Below are 24,327 nucleotides of genomic sequence, written 5' to 3'. Positions count from 1 at the left end.
CGCCTATTACCCCCCACCCCCGTCCCGGTTTTTCTCATTTGCTGTCTGGTCACCCTAACTAACCACTAGACCCATCCTTTCCCAGATCAGGGCCTGAGTGCCACTACAAGCGAGCTGCCCTTACTCTCATGTTTGGTGAGTGTTCTATTGGTCATTTAATGAATGTTCCTACATGCGGTCAGAACCCTGCACAAAACGCTCACACGCATTGTGAGGATACAGTCTACAATTACACGATCACACACTGTTTTTCCCACAGGATCCCCAGCTCATCGAGTACAAGGTGACAGACTGACCATTACAAGGGCATCTGTAAATCTGGCATTTCCCCCCTAATTTTTTGAGTGATTGATTTTGCAGCCTAAATAACATTCACTGAATGCAATTTTTTGTACACAATATAGATCATAGGGCTCGATGTCTCTGCAGAAGAGAAGAGTGAGGGGGGATTTGATAGCAGCCTTCAACTACCTGAAGGGGGGTTCCAAAGAGGATGGAGCTCGGCTGTGCTCAGTGGTGGCAGATGACCGAACAAGGAGCAATGGTCTGAAGTTGCAGTGGGGGAGGTCCAACCCTAATCTTCTATGCTTCTATACACACAATGTTTTCACCCCTCAGCCAAAAGGCCGAGAATACACACAATGAATACAAAGTGACGACAAATGGTGTGTGAAACCCTGCTGACTCTCAAACACAGGTCTAGCTCCATGTGCGTTTGAGGTCCATACACCTCCCATTGTGATTCCTCTTGTGTGAAGCCAAATAGCCTAAAGAGAAAAGGCAAGCCCTCTGAAGGCAGGTGTTTTGTGAATGGTGCTGGGCATTTCTCATCACTATAATGATAAACTCCATCATCCACTGTGAAGGAAAACTAATAGAGACTCATTTTATAAAATGGTTTGAGACTAAATTCTGTTCATCTGTTTTGTTCTGTGGAAAGCACTCAGATAACGTTGGTGAGCACCGGTTTAAGAGCCCAAGCAGAGAAGAACTTGATTTCTTTCGATATAGCTGCTTAATGTGCAATGAAATCACTCCATGTAATGTGCAATCCTGCAAGCAGCTCAGAGCCTCATTGCTCTAGAGACAATCCGTACCTAAACAGTCCGCGACCTCCATATGTCAACGGGGAGCGCGCTCGGGGATCCATTTATCGCGTCTAGACAAGACGTGATAAATCGATCCCCGATAGATCGATTGCTACGCGCCGATCCGGCGGGTAGTGAAGACATACCCTTAGTCTACTGGCCGTGTGTATGTCTATACTCCAATTAAAAACCTGCGGCTGGCCTGTGCCAGCTGACTCGGGCTTGTGGGGCTCAGGCTAAGGGGCTGTTTAATTGCAGTGTAGACATTCGGGCCTATGCTGGAGCCTCGGCTCTAGGACCCTGCAAGGGAAGAGGGTCCCAAACGTCTATATCATTAAACAGCCCCTTAGCCTGAATCACCTGGCATGGGCCAGCCATGAGTGTCTCACTGCAGTGTAGACAAACTCTTCAGCACAACCCCACCTTTCCTCCCTCGCCCTGTCTAAGGGTTAAGTTCTGTCATCACCTCCTCACACAGAATTTCCATTCAAGTCAATGGCAGCTGGGGGCTTTCATTTCCGAGCACACACAGCTGTGCCCGAGACTCAGCCAACCTTGCTGTTTGCTTTCATAAAGCATCTGCTTGAGAAATATGACTAGCTGCAGGGCACGGCGGGCCTTCCCTTTTGTTAAAGATCCCAAGGGTGCCACCCTATGAGTCACTGAGCAGCAGGCAGGCTGTATTCAGGCAATGCCTGGCCTGGAAAGTGAAGCATGTCCCAGCATGAACAAGCCGATTCTTCTAATGCTGGAGTGACAAACACTCCTCCCCTGAATAAACCCTGGCTTAGTCCATGGGCAGCTGCATCAACCTGATGGGTGGGAAGAAGAGACCCATTTGAGTCCACCTCCAGCCCTGTATAAACCAAAGGAATAATTCTGCTTCCCCTCCATAAGGAAGGCAGGGCAGGATTTGGGGGTAACACGGCTCTGCCTGAGCACCCCATATACCAGTGCAATGTGGGCAGGACTTGGCCGAGAAGGGGTGGGTCTATGTCCCACTGACCATGCGGGTCTACCAGCAATTCCCCAGTCTGGAGGGTGGAAGACCTGAGCTGCAGGGGCTATGGAGGAAGGGGAGAATTTACACCCCCACCCACCCGCTTTAGGAAGTGTGATAAGCCCATCGAAGATGCTTTCGGCCCTTTGCAATGGTCGCTCGGGAGCACTGCTCCGAACAGCTGCCAAATGGAAAAGTGAACCCAAGCAGGCCTCTGAACCAGGGGCGCTAGAACAATGTGTAGAGAGGAGGGTGCTGAGAGAATTGAACCAAATTGTAAAGCCTGTGTATGATGGAAACCACTTCAAGACAGGGAGTGCAGCAGTACCCCCAGCTCCCCTAGTTCCAGCGCCTATGCTCTGAACCTGGAATGACCTATGCAAATGAAGAAGAGTTGGGGAGATATTAAAGAAGCCCCAATACAGCACATTCTCCTGGAAAATCACCCTGGGAACGCACGCCACTTCTGCTGCTGCAAGCCAGCTGCTCAGCCTCGGTTCTCAGACGTGCCTCAGCCGTTGGGGTAGCCTGGGTCAAATCGCAAGTGAGCCTGGCTCAAGTTCTGAGTGAACTCCTGAGCTCTTCTGACCCCCCCCCGTCCAGTTTTCTTACCACTACACAATACTGTGGTTACAGCACAGGACAGGATGCAGAAAACGTAGCTTCTATTCCCAGCTCTGCTGCTGACTGAGTGTGTGACCCTGGGCAAGTCTCTAAGGCCAAACTTTTGCAAAAACAACCAGTGATTTTGGCTGCCTGAATTTCTAGGAGCCCAACTTGAGACACCTTAGAGGGGCCCGATTCTCAAAAAAAGGGCTGATCACCTGACCCCTGAAAACCAGGTCCATTTTAAGGTACTCAAAACTGGGCACCCTTGGCACACCCAAAATCCAGTTAGTCAGTTTTCAAACTATAGGCCTTCACCTTAGTGCTCCCTGGAGGGAATAGTCTGCAGGAGCACGGAGTATGAGGGTTCTTTTCAAGAGGACAGAACAGAGATGATTGCCTCTTTCATGCATTTCCCCCCATTATTGCTTCTCTGGCCTTTCCTATACTGAATAGGCAACTTCCGGCGTTAAAATCAGGCTGTTGGTGGGATGGCGAATAAGTTATGTTTTACCATGGTGCTGCTGGACCCAGGCAAAGTAGTGACTTGAGCTCCAGTCCAAGGGAGGTTAATGAAATAGTGCAGAGCATTTCCAAACATAATGACATCTGCTTGGCTTACTTACATATAATATGATGTAACAGTCTCCTTCGAAAAAGCCCCCATAAGCCTTTTCGGGAACGGGAACCATTTTCATTTTCTGCAAGAAATCGGAGAAAGCAACAGTAAAAAAAATGCATGGACAAGATACAGCAGTGAGTTTGCTGGGGTAACAAATGGGGCATCACCCTTCTCCTCTGTATATTACCATAATTTGCCATTGACTTCAGTGGAGCCAGGCACTAAGCACCCAAGAGTCTTGCTCCCAGAGCCATCATGTCTTTCTGCTGTTTACAGTCTGTGCCATTGAGTTCACCTTTGCAGAAAGGCCATATTATAACTACACTGTTGGAAAGTCTGAGACTCCAGCACTTTCTAACCCCAGCCACCTACCCACACACCCCAGCAGGTCAAACACAATTCTTTGATGCTTCCAGACCAGCTGTTGTGCTCCAGACACAGGCTGGGTAAACCACGTGACAACAAAACACCTTTTAAAAATATTAGGCTCTAAGATTTTGCATAGTGCTAGCAACAGGTGCTGGGGATTCTAGTCACAGCATGTCTCTAATGTGCAGAGCAAGCCAAAGGACTTCAGCTCTGAACTGGAGGGCAAGAGGTCTCTATGACTCACGCCTTGGCCTCTGTTTCTAAGTTCTTACACAGCACCCATCACTATACGATCAGTGAGCAACTGCTGAAGTGTCCAACTAATGCGTTAGGTCCCCTAGCTGGGAAAATCCATCCCTAAATTTTCCAAGGATTAATAAAGATGGACTGCTAACAACTCCGTTTTAGCTGAAGCCCAGAAGTACAAGCTGAATTCTCCCTCTATGATTTAATGGACCTTTAAAATAGATCTATCTGTTTTGAGCCTCTGTTGAAGTACACCGCTTCCCTTTGGGGGCAGCGTGGTCTCGTGGGATGAGTGCTAGACAGGTATTTGGGACACCTGGGTTCTATTCCCGACTGTGCCCCTGAGTTGCTGTTGCTAAGTCGTTTAGCGCAAGGACTGTCTTATTATCTGTTTGTCCAGTGCTTAGCCCAGGGAGGCATCTGGGGAATGAATAAATAACAAAGCAACCTGATGCTCAGTATAGGACTCATCTTATCTATGATTATCAGCAGAGGTAAAGGTCTCCTACTGCTTCAAGCCTGGGCCAAATCCCATGTGATTCAACAGGCTTTGACTCAGGCCCTTAGTCCTTTAAATCATAGAATACCAGGGTTGGAAGGGACCTCAGGAGGTCATCTTGTCCAACCCCCTGCTCACAGCAGGACCAATCCCCAGACAGATTTTTACCCCACTTCCCTAAATGGTCCCCTCAAGGATTGAACTCATAACCCTGGGTTTAGCAGGCCAATGCGCAAACCACTGAGCTATCCTCAAGTGACAAAGCCTCATACTTTTACTGCTGAAAGACTTGAGTTCAAACCCTGCTGTTGGCCTGAGCAGCATCGAGGCTCACCATTACCAGAGGATTCGACTGCTGCATTTGACTTCTTAGGCCAGCGACAGCACAGAATGGAGCATTCCTGGCACCTACCCTAGCTAACACTGAAGAGACAGCGGGCTTCATAGAGGCAGAGAACTAGCGTTTGAAAGGTCAGTAAGCCACACGCCAAGAGCCCCGTTGTGTTCCCTCACTCAGATGAGCAGAGAACAGGCAGAATAGATTTCCGGGCTCCATTTGCATTTGCATGGAGTTTTCCAGTTCACTTCAAACAAGAATATGAAACCGGGCAAACTCACTGGGCTGAAATTCAGACCAATGATGTGTGGTTTATGACTCACTCGCTATTTATAGAGCGCAGTCCTGGGCTAGTTTGATTTCTGTGTGCTATGGGTGTAGGCAGACATTGACCGCGTACTCTGTACATACTGCACAGTATGTACACAAGGGCATATTACTGTAATTTCCCAGGCAAATGTTCTGGTTAGGTTTGTTCCAGATCAGGCCTTTTATTAACACAGTGCTAGACAATCAAGAGGGGACTGAAACTCAAGTTAGAAAGAAGGCACACATTTTTACAACTGCGAGGGTGATTCACCCTTAGACCAGGCTACCAAGGTTTCTCCATCTCTTGGAGTCTTCACAGCAAGACTGGATGTCCTTCTGGAAGAGTTTAGCCAAACACAAGTTACTGGGGTCAGTGCAGGAGTCACTGGGTGAAACTCTATGGCCTGTAGACAAGTTGACGCAACATACGGGGTTGCTTCTGGTCTTAAGATCTATGAATCAATGAACCACACGGGGTTCAAAACAACGATCAACGAGTAGGGGCGGCAGGTTTGTATAATTTTTGGTGATGCCCAAAACGGGTCAAGTCCGGCCCCCCCCCACACCTGCCTAAGGCTCTGGGAGGGAGTTTGGGTGCGGGAGGGGGTTTGGGGTGTGGGCTCTGGGCTGGGGCAGAGAGTTGGGGTGAAGGAGGGGGTGCAGGCTCTGGGAGGGAGTTTGGATGCGGGGGGGGGTGGGGGTGTGGGCGCTGGACGGGGGCAGGGGGTGGGGGTGGAGAAGGGGGTGCAGGGTGTGGGCTCTGGGAGGGAGTTTGGGTGTAGGAGGAGTGAAGGGTCAAGCTCTGGGAGGGAGTTTGGGTGCGGATTGGGGTGAAGGAGGGGGTGCAGGTTCTGGGAGGGAGTTTGGGTGTGGGGGGGGGTGGGGTGTGGGCTCTGGACTGGGGCAGGGGGTTGGGGTGGAGAAGGGGATGCAGGGTGTGGGCTCTGGGAGGGAGTTTGGGTGCAGGAGGCGTGCGGGTTCTAGAAGGGAGTTCGGGTGTGGGAGGGGGTTTGGGGTGCGGGCTCTGGGGTGGAGGAGGGGGTGCAGGGTGTGAGCTCTGGGAAGGAGTTTGGGTGTGGGGTGCTGGCTGGGGCAGGGGTGCAGGTTCTAGGAGGGAGTTTGGGTGCTGGGTGCAGGCTCTTGGCTGGGGCAGGGGGTTGGGGTGCAGGAGGGAGTGCGGGGGCAGGCTCTGGGAGGGAGTTTGGATGTGGGGTACAGGCTGGGGTGGGGGTGCGGGGCTTATCTCGGGCAGCTCTTGAAAATGACCCGCACACTGCTTTGGCAGTGACTCCGGCAGAGGGGCTGGGGGGTCTCCATGTGTCGCTGCCTGCAGGCACCACCCCCGCAGCTCCCATTGGCTGCAGTCCCCAGGCAATGGGAGCTGCGGAGTCGGTGCTCAGGGTGGGGGCAGCGCATGGAAAAACCCGCCCTCCCCCTGGCCTGGAGGGATGTGCCGGCCGCTTCTGGGAGTGGCGCGGAGCGAGGGCGGACAGGAAGCCGCCTTAGCCCCACTGTGCTGCCGGTGGTGGCGGCTGGGGGCCCCCGGGGCCCTTTTAAATCACCCGGGGGCGGCAGGCGGGGCCGGGAGACACTCGGGGGAGACGCACAGGCATGGCAGGCGTGGCTGGGGGAGAGACCCGGCCCTGAACATTGGTGGAGCTGGGCCCCTGGGCCCTGAATATTCCTGGAGCACGGGCACCCCGGTACCATATAACTGGCCGCCCTGTCAATGAGTATCTGAAAGGTGAGAGTAACGTATTCAGGGCAGTAACAAGTGTGTCTAACGAGAAGGAATGGAATGAAGTTCAGAAAGGAAGAACAGGGGTGAATACTAGGAGAAAGGGCCTGACAATGTGAGCCACTACGTATTCCATGTGGAAATGGTGGAGACCTCATTGCTTGGGACATTTTAAAGCCAAATGAATGAATAACTAGTAACTGCACTGTAGGGAGGGGGGCGCGGTGGTTGGACTGGATGACGTCATAGGCATTTCCATCTCTGATTTCTCTGATCTAAATCTCTCCTGCTCACAGTACGTAGCCTGGGAACTACGATCGTACTAAGGGTGGGGATGGGCGAGGCAGCGGAGGGATCAGTGCGTGTACATACTTCAGAGCGTTAGTTACACCTCCTGCTCCAAGCTGCCTCTTGAACCTCACAGCTCTGTGCCAGGGTGATCTGAGGGTCAAGGCAAGAGTCCATAGCTTCCAGCATTTGCCTGGGAACGTTTGAGTCAGTGGACAGCCCTGGCCTACTTTCAGTTTTGGTGGTGGGAGAGGGGGTTTAACAAGCAGCTTTGGTGGGCACTACAAGCTTGAGAACCCCTTCCAACATTACTTACACACACACACACACACACACACACACACACACACACACTCTCCCCTCCCACCCACCCCCCCATGGCTATACTGAGCTGCAGTTCACAGCAGTTCAAGCCGTGCATTTTTCTGGTGGCCCAACTGGTTTCCCCTCATACCAGCGTGTCCCTGGGGAACAGACTTGTTTTTAATGACAGCTCCCCTGGAAAGTGGCGCAATGCCACGTGCACAAACAGGGAAAGGCAATGACTCTCCATCATTCCCAATGGCAACTTCTTCACCAAGCAGGTCTCACTGCACAGTCCCTGCCAGCGAGAGTCACACGACAGTCTCTGCTCAGGTCCTTGGGCTCTGCCCTCTAAGCGTTGGGCTGGGCTCCTGTTTGGGGCACGCTCAGCAGCAGGCGGCCAGCTGTGGAACACACTTCTGGGGAAAACAGGCTGAGTCAGGCACTAGCCACGGCCACCTCTTTGGTCAGGACTCTCCGCCAGCTGCAGCATCTCCCTAGCACCTGTCTTACCGTCACGGCTGGCAACAGGCCGTTGGGACCAGTGCTAAACCACTAGTGCAGACGGGGCTCAGGCATATTTACAGTCACATCAGTGCTGCTGTGAACAACAGTATCTGCTCTGGATAGTCTTGTGGTCTCTGAAGAGCTGGGCTCAGTCCCTGACTCTGCCACTGACTCACTGCGGGACCTTGGGCAAGTCACTTAAATCCTCTATTTCTCAGCTGTGATGTGGGAATAGTAACGCTTCCTTTCTCCCAATCTTGGTCTTGTCTATTTAGATTGACAGCTGTACAAGGCGGGGCCTGTCTGTTACAGTGTGTATGTGCAGCACCTAGTGCAGTGGAGTCTCTGGATGCTCCTGTAATAAAGTATCAACTTTAGTCCCACAACATTCCTGTTTCCTAAGTCAGTATTATCTCTATTTTACAGATGGGGAAACTGAGGCCAAGAGCCGTCGCACGAGTTGCTGAATGTTACACACAGTGTGGGATAAAGCTGGGAATAGAATTTGGGTCTCCTGAGTCCTAGTCTTCCTTCGTCTTTAACTACAAGACCATCTTTCCTCTCTCACCTAAGCAATCTTCACAGCATCTCTTTCTTGTAAAACGCCCCCAGACCCTCCCCCCCGCCCCCCCATCTGCGAAGGATGCGCTCCTCTCCCGTACCTCTATGGTCCATATCTGCAGCCCCGGCTTTCTCTCGATAGTGGGGAGGCCCGTGTCAGTCTCCGTCATTCTGCTGGTTGAACTGAAGGGGAGAAAGACGAAGTGTACAATAACTATCCAGTTTGGTAAAACTCCAAGCCAAGTGGCAGCGAGGCTCCTAGAACGTGGATTCACCCATAAGAACAAAATTCACTGCAGACTTTTGCTGGCTTTAGCCATTCGAACAACAGACCATGGCTCTGACTCCCCACGACCTTGCACCTTGTGGTGTCATTTCAAATGAGGATAGATAAAATGCTGCCCCACACTCTGATTTGGCCCCATGTTACACATACTGAACAGGGCCAAAGGGTCAAACAAGATGCCAAGCACGACATGAGCCGGGGATCGTACCCACAAAAACACAACGAGGAGTTTGGAGCAGAACGTTGGCCCGTTACGCTTCTTAGCATGTATTGTACGGTGGAGCAGATGGGAGCTTCTGCTGTGCGCAAAACCCAGGAATCCCCCTCACACCCATTCTGCACTAACTCAACCTTCTTTTATGTGAGTAAAACAAACAGGCGATTCCCAGGCGACAGACAGGGTAACTTTCAAAGCTATGGGACCTGATCGTCAATGGGTGTAACTCGCCACAGCGCTATAGAATCCAATGGCGCTACACCAATTTACATCTGCTGAGGATCTGGCCCAAAGCTTGGACGGTAGGTTGGTGAGGCACAGATCCAAAGGGGGATAAATACCAGTGGGGACTGTGGTTCTCTTTAGGACAAAAGATAGCTCCAAGTCTTGCACTCTTATGATTATGTCCATGTATCAAACCTCTTTCATTCCAGAGGCTCCCCAGTGTATAGACCAGGGGTCGACAACCTTTCAGAAGTGCTGTGCCGAGTCTTCATTTATTCACTCTGATTTAAGGTTTTGCGTGCCAGTCATACATTTTAACAGTTTTAGAAGGTCTCTTTCTATAAGTCTATAATATAGAACTAAATTATTGTTGTATGTAAAGTAAATAAGGTTTTTAAAATGTTTAAGAAGCTTCATTTAAAATTAAATTAAAATGCAGAGCCCCCCGGACCGGTGGCCAGGACCCGGGTAGAGTGAGTGCCACTGAAAATCAGCTCACATGCCACCTTTGGCACGTGTGCCGCAGGTTGCCTACCCCGGTATAGACAGATGATTCACTTAATCCATCAGTGACATGCAGCCACCTCTGGGGTCTGACCCAACAGCTAATCAACCACTCACAACACTACAGAACAGCTTAAGCAGGAAGCCAACAGGGATACAAGAGCCAGTAGACACTGCAGAGGGAAGTTAGAATGCAATTTAGCCAGGGTACTGGGGCTAACCCCCCATTTATTTCAAGTAATACCTGAACCGGTACATTGTAACAAACCCAGACACCTGGGAGCTTTATTGTCATCACCATTGTTGTTCAGAACATCCTGGCAGCAGGAGGCAGAGAATGTAGATCCTCCTGCTCTGTAAGCACAGGCTACTACCACTTGAGTTAAAGCAAACTGTGTGGTATCAGTATAAGATCTATGACACGCAGGTGACCAGTTCTCAGTCTCTCCAGCAGATGGCAGTAGAATGCACATGCACCAGCCAGTTCATTACTGTCTTTACAATCTTTGGGACAAATTCTCCCCTCTGTTAAGTTACTGGGGTTGAACAGGAGTAACGCAGGATACAATGTGGCTCACTGACTCTCTCTTTTCATTCATATGCGAAAGCACTGTGATGGTATCATTCTCCGACTCCCAAATTGTGTTTGCTTACAACACAGTTAACTATTATATTAGTTTAAAAAAAAAATACCTTGATTGCGTTTTATTCTCTGCCTACCTTCCTGCCGAATGAAAGGCCTGCCTTGACTACAGCCAGCCAGTTCTGCCCCTTGGGTGTTTCCTGGTCTTTTGTTAAACTGCATGTATTATATATCAGAGCACAGAATATTGTTGTTGGATCTGAATTTGGCAGAGCATCAAATGTTTTCCATCATAGGCCACAGAGCTCACAGAACTCAGGTGTTTGGACAATATTCCCTTCTCTTTAGTAAAAGAGTTTGCTCAAAAGATGTCAGGCGTCAGCTGAGCTCGGATAATCAGCTTGAACTAGCACCCAAAAGCTCAGATGCTTATTAAAAACTATAATCCAAATCTCTGGTTTAAAACAGGGATTCTTAACCTTTACCACACCAAGAACCTCCCTTCCTAAACTGAGCCCCTCTATGATTCCCGGCTCCCCGTCCCTATTAAGACCAGAGCAGACACAACCCCCTGGTCTAGAAACTGTGATGAGATAGCAATCTTACTGAGGGTCAGCTGTTTTCACGAGATTTCAAGTATATTTCTGCTAGTTGCCAGGCTTGAAATACCATGAAAACAACCTTCTGTCCTGGGGCTTGTCTTCACTAGCAATTTAACATGAGTTGTAGCAAGTGTTCCCATTAACTCAACCCCCTGTCCAGACACAAAAGCCAGTTGCTCGTGTCTTGGCTATGCCACAAGCAGGAAGTGTGGAAACATTTATAAAGCTCTAGACTTTCTAGTGTTTCCCAAACTTGGGACGCTGCTTGTGCAGGGAAAGCCCCTGGCGGGCCGGGCTGGTTTGTTTACCTGCCGCGTCTGCAGGTCTGTCCGATCGCGGCTCCCAATGGCCGTGGTTCGCTGCTCCAGGCCAATGGGAGCTGCTGGAAGTGGCGGCCAGTACGTCTGTCGGCCTGCGCCGCTTCCAGCAGCTCCCATTGGCCTGGAGCAGCAAACCGTGGCACACGCCGCTTCCAGCGGCTCCCATTGGCCTGGAGCAGCGAACTGCGGCCAGTGGGAACCGCGATGGGCCGGACCTGATTGTGCGGGCGGGGGGGGGGGGGAAGAGGATTAACACAGCTCCTAGCAACGAAAAACAGTAGGGGGTAATGACCCCTGAGATTGTAAACAGCTCCTGAGCCATTCCACCCCCTGGGTGATTTGCATGAGTTTTGCAGCCTAAGAAATGCAGAAAGGGCTTTTGGGGGCATAGAAAGGCTGAGTGTGGGGAGACTCAGGGGCTGCCTTTTCATTCAGCAAAGAGACAGGACCTTCTGTCCAAGGAAAGGTGCCCCCCCAGCCTGGAGGAAAGGGATGCTGGCCTACCACACTCCTGCTGTGGAGCATGGGCAATTTCTGGTCTGTGGAGTGAGCATGTCCACCCTTTTCATGCTCTATGTTTTCTCCATATGCTGTTTTACCCTGACGAAATACGCTTTGCTGAGAAAGACCTGCAGGTTAACTGGGAACGGCCAGCACACCGTTCATAGCCCTTGGAGAGAAAGCAATGCACAGGGACTGGTTACGAGGCAGACTGGCTTGCTGGGGACACCACAATGTATGGTAGGGGCTGTGCAGCCTTAAACCCCCCCAGCAGAGTGGAGTGGGACATGGGTCCTTGCCCAGAGACAGGTGACTGCTGGAGGCTCTGACCAGACTGGACACTCCTGGCATGGACCATGGAGGAGGGATCCAGGCGCAGCTGTGACAGCTTCCTCACACGCATCTACAATCCGCACAGATGGGTGGTTTGTGTGAACACGTGTCCCGTAAATGCCACAGTGACAGTAGCAATGGCAGGACACAGGCGATAGAGGTTGAGGAAATGGACTGTATGGAGAAGAGGGGATGGCCTCCACAACCAGCTCCAGATTGCAAGGCAGGGGCTGGGAAGTTGAGCCACTCCCCCCTGAGCAGTGCCGGGACACCCACCAGCCAATAGCAGCTGTCCTTGGTCAATCCCAGCTCTTCTAAGAAGCACAGGGATCGTGCAAGCATTGAGGGACCAGCCATAAAAGGCAGAAGCAGAGAAGAGCAGGCCTCCTCTTGCTCCGCCCACCGAAAGCTTCAGCCACTTGGCCAAAAATCCTGTTTTAGCCTCGTTGTTCCACTGCCATTTGGCATAATGAGCGGCACTCACCACCCCACCTACATACCAACAACCCCTGCAGATCGTGGAGAATAAGTAAATTCAACAGAAAATTGCAGAACACTTCTGGGGGTGAGGCCGCAGACCCTGGAAACCTTAATGCTCCCCTGGCCACCGCCATGTTGGCCAACACACAGGGGATTGCATGGGCGACCTCCAGAACTAAAAGTCTGAGCGGCTACAGCTTGAGTTAAACAGCCCAAACTCCTTAGCTGTGGGCTGTAAAAACTGGTATCCTCTGCCGATCAGCACCGAGGGGGACCTGTAACGCACACATCTCAGTAGAGTACACTCCCATCATGCAACACCAGAACCGCAGCGGTACTCCTTGCTGTGTGTGTCAAATTCAGTGCCTCCATTGTGTGGGTGTGCAATTTTACTCCAGGAAGGAGCAGATGACTAACGTGTCAGGGTCACTCCCAAGAATGGTTAATAAATAACAGTTCAATGGACCTACACGCAGTCACTTTTTCATTTTGGGATGCATATTACTTGGTAAAAATATAGATTCAGTCTCAAATCCTGGCACATTCTCCGGGTTCATGGAAAGTTGGGGGAATGAAAAACCCAGAAAGGTATCCAGGCTTCATGTCAAACGCCAGAAGAACAGTCTGAATGGACGGCTACTTGGCTTTTCTGTATTCCAACAGCACTCGGACAACAAAAGCCCCAAACGAGATGACTCATGTGCTGTAAAAAGCCTTAGGAAACTATGACAGGCGTGTGCTTTCGGACAGGCTGTGCCAATTTGAAAGCCGGGATTATAGGTAATATTTGAGTTGGTTTTGGATATTCTAGTCTTCGGCTGTTCAACTGCTTATGCCCTGTCTATGCTGGTTGGGCCTATCCTACAAACACCTATATACGTTATGCACCTGAGCACTCCTACTGAAATCAGAACACACCTGTGCTGATGTCTAGTGAACCAGCCCCAGCCCGCGAGCACACTGCTGTCCAGAAGCACCACCCGCCCTCAAACCACCTTCTTTGCGCCTCGTCTGGCTTTTTGCATGTCCCAGAAGGAGACAAAGCAGCCTGCAGTCCAAATGGAAATGTTCAGCACAATGGACCAACAACGGGTTTGTCTGCTTTGGTCAATGTCGACTCCTGACTTGAACAACCATTCTTCCCCGAGGCTATTTTTTTTTTGCCTGAGCCCTTCAAAAAGCAGCAGATACACAAAATGGAGGATGGTTGACCGGGGTGGGAAAACAGAGGTACCTATATAATAGACACCTTTTGGGGACCTTATATCTTCTCCCACAGGCAATGCAAATACTCACGCCAAAGCACATTGAACCTCAACATACTCCCAAACCACAGTGCGATGTGAAGATTAAAGCTGGGCAAATAGACGTGTTTTGGGGGGTGGGGGGGGGAGAGAAGGGGTGCTTTGCAGTATTTGCCAGTATAGCATTTGTTTGAATGAAAACTACGGATGATGGTATTTGCGACGCATTTTACTGGCTTCCCAAAAACACTCCTATAAGGACGTCTTTGTACATAAGAATGTTTGAGGGGAAAGGTCAAAGTTGGAAATGTTCGTACAGATTGACACTAGGCATGCTAATGCGGCCATCCCGAGAATCTGGAGGAGGTTGGGCACCATCCTGTCAGAAAGCAGGAACCATACCACAGGACTTGGGTGGACCCCCCCCCCCCCATTGCACCAATAATGGGTTGTGAATACTTGTAGCAATAGCCCTGGCCAATAGCCTGTGATGGAGCCATTCTACAGGCTCAGAGATGTTGGCAGCCACTGTTCAGTAGTTTCAAAGAATGAACCAATGATTAACAGTCTGATCTAGTCTAGTCATGAGCAGACAAAGGGGCTCCAGGTGTCAAGTAACGAGTTTGCCAGGCTCTGGCAAGCAGTGACATTGTGTGGAGACACCATACCAGTAAGCATCAACACGTCCTGAAGCCAGCGAGGTAGAGCCCATGGTGGAGCACAGGCTGGAGCAAAGGTGGGATGAGAGCACTAGTGACAAGAAGAGAAGCAGCTGATCCTCTCCTCCTCTCTGCACCCTAGGGAAGGAGGCAGAGAGCCCACACTCTCCTTGGTTGGGGGTTCCTCCCCATGGCCACCCATGCTATCCTAGGCCCTTCTGCAGGCGGTGACATAGGCTCTCCTGATGTCAAAGCAGACAGAAGCAGCAGACGAAACTGGGGTGTGTTCAGAACAGGGACACATTTTTCTCTAGGCCTGAGAGCCACTGGCAAGAACACGTTTAAGAATCTGCCTTGTGCAAACTCTGTGTCAACATTTGCACTGGTGTGAGGACTCTCCAGGCCTTTTGCTGGGTGCATTGTTTTCAAATGCACAGAGAGATGAAGATTGACTTAACCTCTAATAAGGGTAGGGTAGCTGCCCCTTTGCGGGCTTCTAATGAAGAGATTATTGATTCAGTAACAGGATACAGATCAGTCCCAGGGGAGCAGCAAACACGCAGATGAATAAAGCTGCCAATTTATCATGAACACATTTTTCCTTTTCTCGATTCCTTATAATATATGGAGCTATATTCTCATAGAACTGGAAGGGACCCCGAAAGGTCATTGTGTCCAGCCCCCTGCCTTCACTAGCAGGACCAAATACTGATTTTGCTCCAGATCCCTAAGTGGCCCCCCTCAAGGATTGAATTTATAACCCTGGGTTTAGCAGGCCAATGCTCAAACCACTGAGCTATCCCTCCCCCTACTCTGCTGTAACGAACCGGTTTCTGCCTAAGTACCCTGACTGAATCTGGAGGCAGAACTACATGGCACATTACAGACTGGAAAAGTCACCCAAGTTATGCAGCAAGGAACACGACTGGATTCTTTTTAACTCCACTTCCTTGGAAGCCGTTCTGGTTAGAATCATTTCCAGCAGGGTCTTAGCAGAGCCGCAGCGCGCACAGCTTAGAGGAAAAGACTGTATCCCTCGACCACCTTGGTGAGATGTATTTTGTATATATGGTTACTGAGCCGAACGGACAAAGGTTATTGTCACCCAGGGCTGAGCCATTAGGGAGTGCAGTGGGTGGGAGGGAGGAAGAGAGCAAGTGCTTCCTGCTCACCGTGAATATACTGAGCCTCCTTCAGAATCTCAAGCACACGGAATCTAGACAAAGCGTTTGGCATCTGGCCACAGAGCCTAGTCCCTCTAAAACAAGGCATCACGGTCACAGTCAAAATAGAGGGCCTGATTTTTCAGCCCCTGCCAATCTCATTGCCTTCCCCTGGAGCTGCGTGCAGTGGCCCCGCTAAAGATCAGGCTGTTAAAAGAGAGCAGGTGACATATTCCCACTAGAAGCAAGGCTGGGAAAAGGATTTTGAGTTACCCGAGCATAACGTCCTACAAGGCATCTTCAAAAGGAAATGAGCCAAGTAACAAATAGGCAACAGCCAAGCTCTTTGCAGGCTGTATAAGATTTAACTTCATTTCTTTTATGCCGCTGGGGTTCTGCATTAAAATGAAATGCCATTTTGTACCACACAGATCTCCGCTCTGGGGTTCCCCCTTCTAAACCATTCGAGGCCCGATTTTCAAAAGTGGCTTTTAATTTGGGGCTCCTCGAGGTGGGCCCAATTTCGGCACCCAGCTTTTAGCTGTGGGTGTCTAGACAGAAAGCACCTAAATGGGTGGCCTGATTGTTAGAGATACCGAGCAGTCGCAGTGCCAGATTGCTCGGTTCCTCTGGGTGCCTAAATATCGACCTAGGTAGTTATCGTACCCCCGTGAATAACGACCATCCTCAAGTCTGCTCCCTTGATTTCACACAGCGGGCTGCAAGGACTGGGCCCATGCTGTTAGCTTTCAAATGGCAAACAGAGAGATTAATGTTTATTCCACCTCTCGAACTTAGCTCGGAATGAGTTAACCAGACATTCCAGAGACGAGGGCAGGCAGTTCTATAGGGCTGCCCCTTTTCTCGCTGAAGGGCTGGTGCATGGCTGAGGTCACAGGTGAAACGAGCTGGGACACTTGTGTTGAAATTTCCACCTGGCTCGTGACAGGGGGTCCGTCTCTGGCCGGGAGTCGCAGTATTAGTCAGGACTCAGGTGCACGGCAGTTGCTGCGGAGGGAAGCTCGCCCTTTGTCTGGTTACCATACCCTTGGATGCAGCGTGGTCACACACAACGCAAGTAGAAGCACGAATGGTGAAAGATAAGCAGCCGCCGACCAACCCGATCCAACTTCCGCTCCTTCCAGTCGCTTTCATGCAGCATGGGGAGGGATCTAAGCACTGAGTTTCCCAAAACAGAGCCAGACTTCAAGGTGATCTTCCCTTGGGAAAATATTACCAGCACCCTGCAGAGGCACAGTCCGTGCCAGCTGTGTGGTACACGTTTATCCTGTGGTCTCTGACCATGATGTAGGGAACATCCAGAGAGCTGCTGGCAACGGTGTCACCCCTCACCAATGCATATATCCTATTACTAACTGGGAGCTCTCTGTAAGCCATCGGCAGCATGTGGTACATATATTGCACCCCTCCGTGCCATATCCACAGAGGAGATGAGTTTGCTACAGCTCTCAGCGCATGGATTTAATCCTTTAGCTCAAAGCACAGTCTCCTGCCCTTAGCTCTGGGACTCCTGCATGCAACAGGTGGGGACAGTCGTTACACCTGCGTCTCTGCTCTCCTGGAGCCTGGTCCACCAGTGCAGAGCGCGCCACTCGCCTCCGTTACAGCAGCTGAGTTGTTATGGTCGTAGGTGCCGAGCTGGGGTGACAGCAACACCCTTTGCTGATTCAATGGCATGGCTTGCACGAGGCAAGAAGTGGGTGCAGAAGGCCTGGCCACGGCCCCTCCTCTCCTCTGGTACTAACCAGTGAAGCTGAATGAGCACAAGGGGGGTGGAATAAATTAACCCTCACAGAGGGATGGAGTCAGTGATGCTCCACCCAGAGCGAAGGGAGCAGGGAAGGAATGGGTCCTCCCTGAGGCAGCTGCACCTAGGAGCTCCAGTCACGTTGTTCTCGTTCGCGGTGGGGAGCAATTTATACTTTGCCCCTTACCCTGGGCTCAGCCTAGTGACCCAGTCTAGCCCATAAAGGTTGAGGTGTCTGAAACAGCCTGCCACCAGCACAGCTTTACAGGCAATGACCAGTTTGGGCCCAATGACAACAAGGGGGTATTTTGTTTCGCCCTGTACCTTGCAGGCCAAGCAGACCCAGTATCCTGTCCAAACACACGACTCTGCCCAAAAGGCTCCTGCCTGTGCATCGGCAGGACCGCAACACTGGGCGATGCAGAGAAGGAGCGTCTGGTCCAGGAGGACAGGATTAGCCCCACACACCAGTATTATTTCACCGCCCACTGGAATGCAGCCACCTCTGGGGCTGAACATGGCAGCTGTTCCCCTGATGTCCGCAGCACAATATAAGAATTTAGGAGAGGAAATGAAGATTCACGATGGAAAAAAGTCAGCCTCCACCAACAGCTCCTGCATAGTACTACGCACCGTGTAGCACACATTGCCTGGCAAAGACTGAATTTTAATGTTGATGCGTGTGCGTGCACCTATGGTTAAAATAGGATAGATACACTCACAGCTATAGCTATATGCCTGTACGCAGGGTGACCAGATGTCCCATTTTTAAAGGGACAGTTCTGTTTTTTGGGACTCTCTCTTATTTATGCACCTATTAGCCCCCACTCCCTGTCCCGTTTTCTCACAGTTGCTATCTGCTCACCCTACCTGTACGCATCTTATTTAAATGCTGATGAAACCTTTACAACACACATTCCCTACTGGGAGGTAGCTATAGATATCTAATGTCTAACTAACATAGCTCCATAGAATCCAGCTTCTAGGGAGGCATGTCTTGTATTATCTCTGGCTGCTTTCGTAAGAGCGGTTTTAAACACAGAAGAGGCAGAAGCCTAGACTTCGTGCTCATGACATGCCAGAGGAGCATTTTTAGGTTGGGGGGTGGGGGGGGGGTTGAAGCTCTAAACAACACATTCCACAGTAAAGACCCAGGACGGATGGCACTCAAGCATACAATTTAGCATCCCCTATATATCAAATCTCTTTGAGGTGGGCAGAGAGCAGCAGAGAAGCTTGTTATTACAGACAAAGTGCTGAGCCAGGAGAACGAGAGTGAGCATGGCCTTAGGAGAAAGAAGGGCAAAAAATCCCAGGAAGGGAAGTTGTTTTGAAGGCACTTGGCCTGAATAGTCCCGTACGGGCCAGGGAAGCAATCACATTGTTGTGTGCTGGAAACAAGACGTGCCTGTGAGCCGTGAAAATCACTGGTTTGCGTCTCCCATTTGCCATTAGCCCCATCTGCTCGGAGGGGTTATGGGAACCCACGGGATAGGGGGAGATGTGTTTTTGGGTGTGAGTGTCAGGTATGGATTCCTCTGTGATTGAGGGTGATGGAAGAGTGTGTATGTGAGTGGCTGTACTTGAGTGGGTAGTCAGGTCGGGAAGGGGATGTGAAAGCCTGGGATAAGAGACGCTCTCTAACTAGAATTGGGACCAAGCCATGAAGTTTGGATCCCAGTATGGATCTGAATGTCCCTGAAAGCCGGATTCAATGTTCCAGTTTGGGCTTCATCTCTAATGACAATCCAGAGCACTAAGAAGATCACTGCAAACACTGACGCGCGAGGGATACACTGTGCTCGTCTCTTGATGCGCTAACTCCCATAACCTGGGAGTGAGTGTTACCTTCCTGAGAGGGAGGAGTTTGCTGGGGCGAGGTGGCAGTGAGAGCCAGTAGAGAATCTATTAGGAAGCTGGCTATGATGCAATTGGGGGAACGCTCTGTGAGGAGATGAACACAGCAAGTTCTGCTGGGAAAATTAATGGATATTGAGAAGTCAGATTTTAGAGGGCTGCAAAATGTAATGGAGCAGTAGGACCAAATCTACACGACAATTACAGGTCCCCTGCTATTGTGTTTGCAGCATAAAGAAAAAGAGCCAAGCCACTTGCAACCTTCTGGCTTCGTTCCTTCCTCCACATGTAATGTTCTGTCTCATCAAGCACTACCTGAAAGTAGAGTTCTCCAAGGGCTTGTCTACACAGGAACACTCAGAAAAATGAATCCAAATACACTAAAGATGTGAATTTAAAGTGGATTGGTTAAACTGCATTAAACCGCCATGTGGACATTCTTATTCAGGCTAATTTGGTTTAGCTTCCAAAGTGAATTAAGCTAAAAATTTATTAATTCTGAATAAGAATGTCCACATGGGGGTTTAATGCAGATTAACCAATCCACACCTTAAATTCACACCTTTAGTTACTTTGGATTAATTTTTCTGAATATCCCCAAGTAGACAAACCCTAAGTTCCTGTACGTGATTACACAATAGCACCCCACTATGGGAACCTATTTATTGTAACACCCAATATGGCAGTTTATGACCTGGATGCTCCCTAGACTTGGTGAAAGCATGGCCCTCCCACTTTGGTAGCAGATAAGACCTTAATCGTGTCCCTGAACTGTGGTAAAATTTAGGACTGTCCACTTCATTGGACAGGAAGCTTCAGAAGTATGGCTTGAACACGGACACAATTCAGCTCCATTGCACCCAATGGGAGCTGGGCCGGCAACACTGGCTAGGCCCCCACCACACAAGACACAGCCCCCATCAGGAACCAGCTGCATTTGAACCAGGCCACCCAATGTGGTTAAGGGCGCAGCACAGATGGATGTTTAGGTGACCACTTCTCCGGATCCATGGAGTAAAAAGTGCTGCACTAGCAGGTCTGGAGACGGACACCCTCTCTCCACAGCACAGATATCACATGGGCAATAGCCACGCAACCTTCTTTTTACCACTGCTCCCCTCCTGCCTGGAACACTGCCTTCTTCTCTCCTCAGGTGCCTGCCTCAAAGCAAACCCGGTGGCTCTGCCTCAAAGCATGGCAGGAGGCCTCCATTCCCATTTGGGAAGCCTTGGCAACAGTTGCCACAAAGTCCTTCTTAGCAAATAATGTCATGAGACCTGCATCACTGCTGGAGGGAGGGGGGGGAAAGGGGGGAGGAAGGCAGCTTGTTTGTGCAAAGTCAAAACAGGCTCACCTGCCTTTGCCGAGTGCCAGCAGCAAGGCATGGAAATACAGGCAATGGTTTCTTGGTCTGGACTGGGCTCTCCGGCACCGCCCATGTTCTTTGAAAGCAAGAAGCATCCACCGTGCAGTGGATCCCAACTGGAAAGGCCTTGTAAAACCCCAAGTGAATGCTAGGAAGGAGGCTGCTCCTCCTAGCTGCGATCTCCTGCCACATCCTTTGCAAGGTCTGAGCCACCTCTAGCTACTCTGTGTACCGAGCGCAGAGAGCTTCATCACTGTGTAGCTCCACTCCCAATAGCGCAAGTTTGCTCCAGTTACCGTAGGGTTTGTTTGCATCTTTCGCCAGTATATTCCTTAAGGAATGCAAATCTCCCACAGATGCCAATTCACAGGGTTTCTCCTTCACATTATAAATTTCATGTCCCTAGGAGACGTGCCTAAGAAAAATACCAGCAAATAAGCCTGAAGCTAAACTCCATTACAAACCAATTTCTCCGTAGTGTAATTTGCCTCTTACATGAACCGGACGAACTTGGGAGGTAACAGAGTGCAAACAGATTACATACAGCACAGCCTTCGCTTGCTTTTAAGCAGCAAACTGCCTCGTATTCAGACTTTTTAACAGATCTATACTGATGAGGCCATGAGAATAGTGTTCTGTTGATCTAGACCATCCAGATCATTTTTTTTTTTTTGTTTGCCCTCTGGTGTAACAATGGGACGAAAAATTCTACTTTTAAACAAATTCCCACTCAGCAGAAAGTCAAATGAGGGGTGTCAAACCTAAGAGTCAATTATGTGTTGCATGAAAGTAAAAGCAAGTCTGGGGCAACAACCAGCCTATTTTTCCTCGGAGCAGAGTTGCCGATAGGCAGATTTGCCAGATTCTCAGAACTCTGAGACGAAAGATTTGTGTGTGCATGAAAATCTCAGCCCAGACACTTCAGTTGGGTAACTGGCGCTATCCTAATTACATCAGCTGAGGATCTGGCCCCATTTTTGTTTTAAAGACAACTGATAATACATTGACAGGGCTGTGTTCTGCCACGCAGTTGGAGTGCTCATGCAGCAGCTTCGGCATTTAGAAATGAAATGAAGAGGATTAAAAAAAAGGAGCTTACCTTGCTATAAAGTGCGAGGTCTCCTCAAAGTCTCTGCCTTCCCAGTTACACCCACAAGCTGTGTTCTCGCCCCTTCGGCACGCTAGCGTCAGACACTTTTGTTTGCTGCTCCGCCACCTCTGTCAGCAGGGAAACTGCAGAAATCGGTAATTTAATACTGTACTTAACTACAGGGAACCTCCTCCTAAGAGATCACACCCATTCCCTTCAATGAGACTTGCTAAGAGACAGACCCAGGAAGCCACGTGCTTCTACCCAAGATTTTCCGGGCTCACGGTCAGGGCTCAGGAGACACTGGTTTTCTGTAATATCCATGTTACAAATTCAATGGGCATTAATGATTACAAGCTGCTTTGCTAGAGAGCTGTTTTGTTGGTATTTTATAGAGTGGCTGCAGGATTCTTTTCACTGGTTTATGGAGGCAGTGGAATGTAGTGATGTTTGGATGACCTGGTCACATGACAGAGCATCAGACCATCCAACAAGGCTGACCTACTGTAAAATAACTTGCCAGGCCCCATCCCACTCAATTTCCCCATGTCCCAGCCACATCCCACCAGCCTGTAACTTCTCTCCTCAGTCCCTGGCACAAAAGCAGGGAATTGCTGGAGCTGATGGGAAGAAGCTCTGGCTGGCAACTTGTAGGTGGATCATTGAATAATTTAAATTGTAAACACCTATGTCCAGGGACCATGCTCAGTCTCATCCATGCAAAGTCAAAGGTGCTGCTGGAGGTCAATATTTAATATGATGGAAGGCAGCAGCATCCACTTAGACTCTCTCTATCTTACTCCCCCATTTGTAAAATGGAAATAGGACTGCCCTACCTCTCCGAAGTGTTGTGAGATCCATATGAGAGCCATATAAGCACCCTAAGGGCACACAGCTCTTAGAGACCGGTAACAAACCTACGGTCAAGCCATCCTACCTGTTACGCTTTCACTGATACAAAAACAACAAGGAGTCTGGTGGCACCTTAAAGACTAACAGATTTATTTGGGCATAAGCTTTCGTGAGTAAAAACCTCACTTCTTCGGATGCTTTCACTGATGTGTTCTTTGCAGTATTCCTAGCTGTTTAGAGTAACCCACACCCACCACTATGGGCCAGACCCTCAGCTAGTATGTATTGGCATGGCAGCAATGGAACTACATCGATCCAGACCATCTGAGGATCTCGCCCATAGAGGTTTATTTTTAAAGGTCATTTGAAAGACTGACACGTTTCAGAGACCATAGCACATAACTTCATAGAAACAGGAATTTATTTGCTAACCTGACCCCAAATTAATGCAAAGCTCCCAAGTGTCTGACTATTACATCTCATTTTCCATCCTGTAATGGCTCCAATTCGGTTGTGGGGGTTCTATCTTCAGCCCTTACAAAATAAGACCTGTAGAAATCTCCAAGCCAGGCCTTAATAACGTGGTTACATTATACCGGTGGTGGCGTACAGGGATGTGGGAAAGGCCTTTTGTTGTCACTAGAACGCACATTATCTATGAAACTTTAGACACCAGTACACTAATTTTTGGCCACAGCGTAACCTTCCTGTCGACTTTCACATAAAATAGCACAGGCTTTATTTTAAGTGGAACATTGGATATTCGTTTCTCAAAGTAGCCCCACATCTTTAAGTGGGACAGTGAAGAAAAGCCTGGTCTTGTGGTTGTCTCATAGGGCAGTAGATTTGGGTTCTATTTCTGGCTCTGTGACCTGGAGCAGTTGGGCCCAAATCTTCAAATGTGACCTCTGGTTTTAGGTAGACCAGTTTCTGGTTACCCTGCTTGGCACACACGGGGCAGATCTTCAGGAGTACAGAGCTCCTGTCAGCAATTGGTCAGTGGGTGTGTTACTGAGGCTGAGAGTTTTAGAGAGGCCGGCTCATTAGTTCAAGCGATGGAGACTCATACTTTTAGCTCCGGAGGTCACCAGTTCCGTCTCCAAAGTTGCAGTGGGGGAGGTTTAGGTTGGATATTAGGAAACACTTTTACACTAGGTGGGTGATGAAGCACTGGAATGGGTTTCGTAGGGAGGTGGTGGAATCTCCTTCCTTAGAGGTTTTTAAGGTCAGGCTTGACAAAGCCCTGGCTGGGATGATTTAGTTGGGGATTGGTTCTGCTTTGAGCAGGGGGTTGGACTAGATGACCTCCTGAGGTCCCTTCCAACCCTGATATTCTATGATTCTCTGGAAACAGCTGCTGTCCTGGAGTTCTTTTGTGTGAATGGATGACATGCTGGTAGGTAGCTGCCTCTGGCTGGCAATTGTGTTCCGGTTAATGGTTAACACGACTACATAAAATGAAACTGTCTTGAAATGAATAACGCACCCACAAGGCTATGGGCTGAATGCTCTATTGCCTAGACTCCTCGTTACCTTGATGTAATCCCATAGCTTGAGCAGCTCATAATACTATCATACAGAAGCTGCCTCACTTCATGCGACAGCACAGCTGTTTGCAGTTGTATCATGTGGCCGGGCTGGTGCTAGTAGTGGGTAATCATTAATACTTTACCTCCTGTGGCATCTTTCATGCAAGGAACTCAAAGTTCTTTTGCAAATATTAAGACTCCTGTGACTCCTCGCACCTGGCGAGGGAAGGAAATGCCCCACCCGAGCAGAGGCACAGAGGTTCAAGCCACATTGT

At 49.8% G+C, this 24,327-nt stretch overlaps 1 protein-coding gene across 1 annotated transcript in view; it reads right to left on the bottom strand.

The window, feature by feature from the left end:
* VILL (villin like) overlaps nucleotides 1-22,030 on the bottom strand; it is a 53,164-nt gene extending 31,134 nt beyond the window's left edge. Inside the window, exons 1-3 of the mRNA XM_034759901.1 lie at nucleotides 21,681-22,030; nucleotides 8,575-8,656; nucleotides 3,321-3,395 (exon numbers count right to left, since the gene is read on the bottom strand). Of these exons, the coding sequence (XP_034615792.1) occupies nucleotides 3,321-3,395; nucleotides 8,575-8,643 (144 nt within the window). The 5' untranslated portion in view covers nucleotides 8,644-8,656; nucleotides 21,681-22,030. The remainder of the gene's footprint in view (nucleotides 1-3,320; nucleotides 3,396-8,574; nucleotides 8,657-21,680) is intronic.
* Nucleotides 22,031-24,327: the final 2,297 nt, after the last annotated feature.

The sequence above is a fragment of the Trachemys scripta genome, chromosome 2 (genome assembly GCF_013100865.1).
Source record: "Trachemys scripta elegans isolate TJP31775 chromosome 2, CAS_Tse_1.0, whole genome shotgun sequence".
In the NCBI taxonomy this organism is placed as follows: Eukaryota; Metazoa; Chordata; order Testudines; family Emydidae; genus Trachemys; species Trachemys scripta.
The sequence above is the reverse complement of the archived record's forward strand: the minus strand, read 5'-3'. Positions and strand labels throughout refer to the sequence as shown.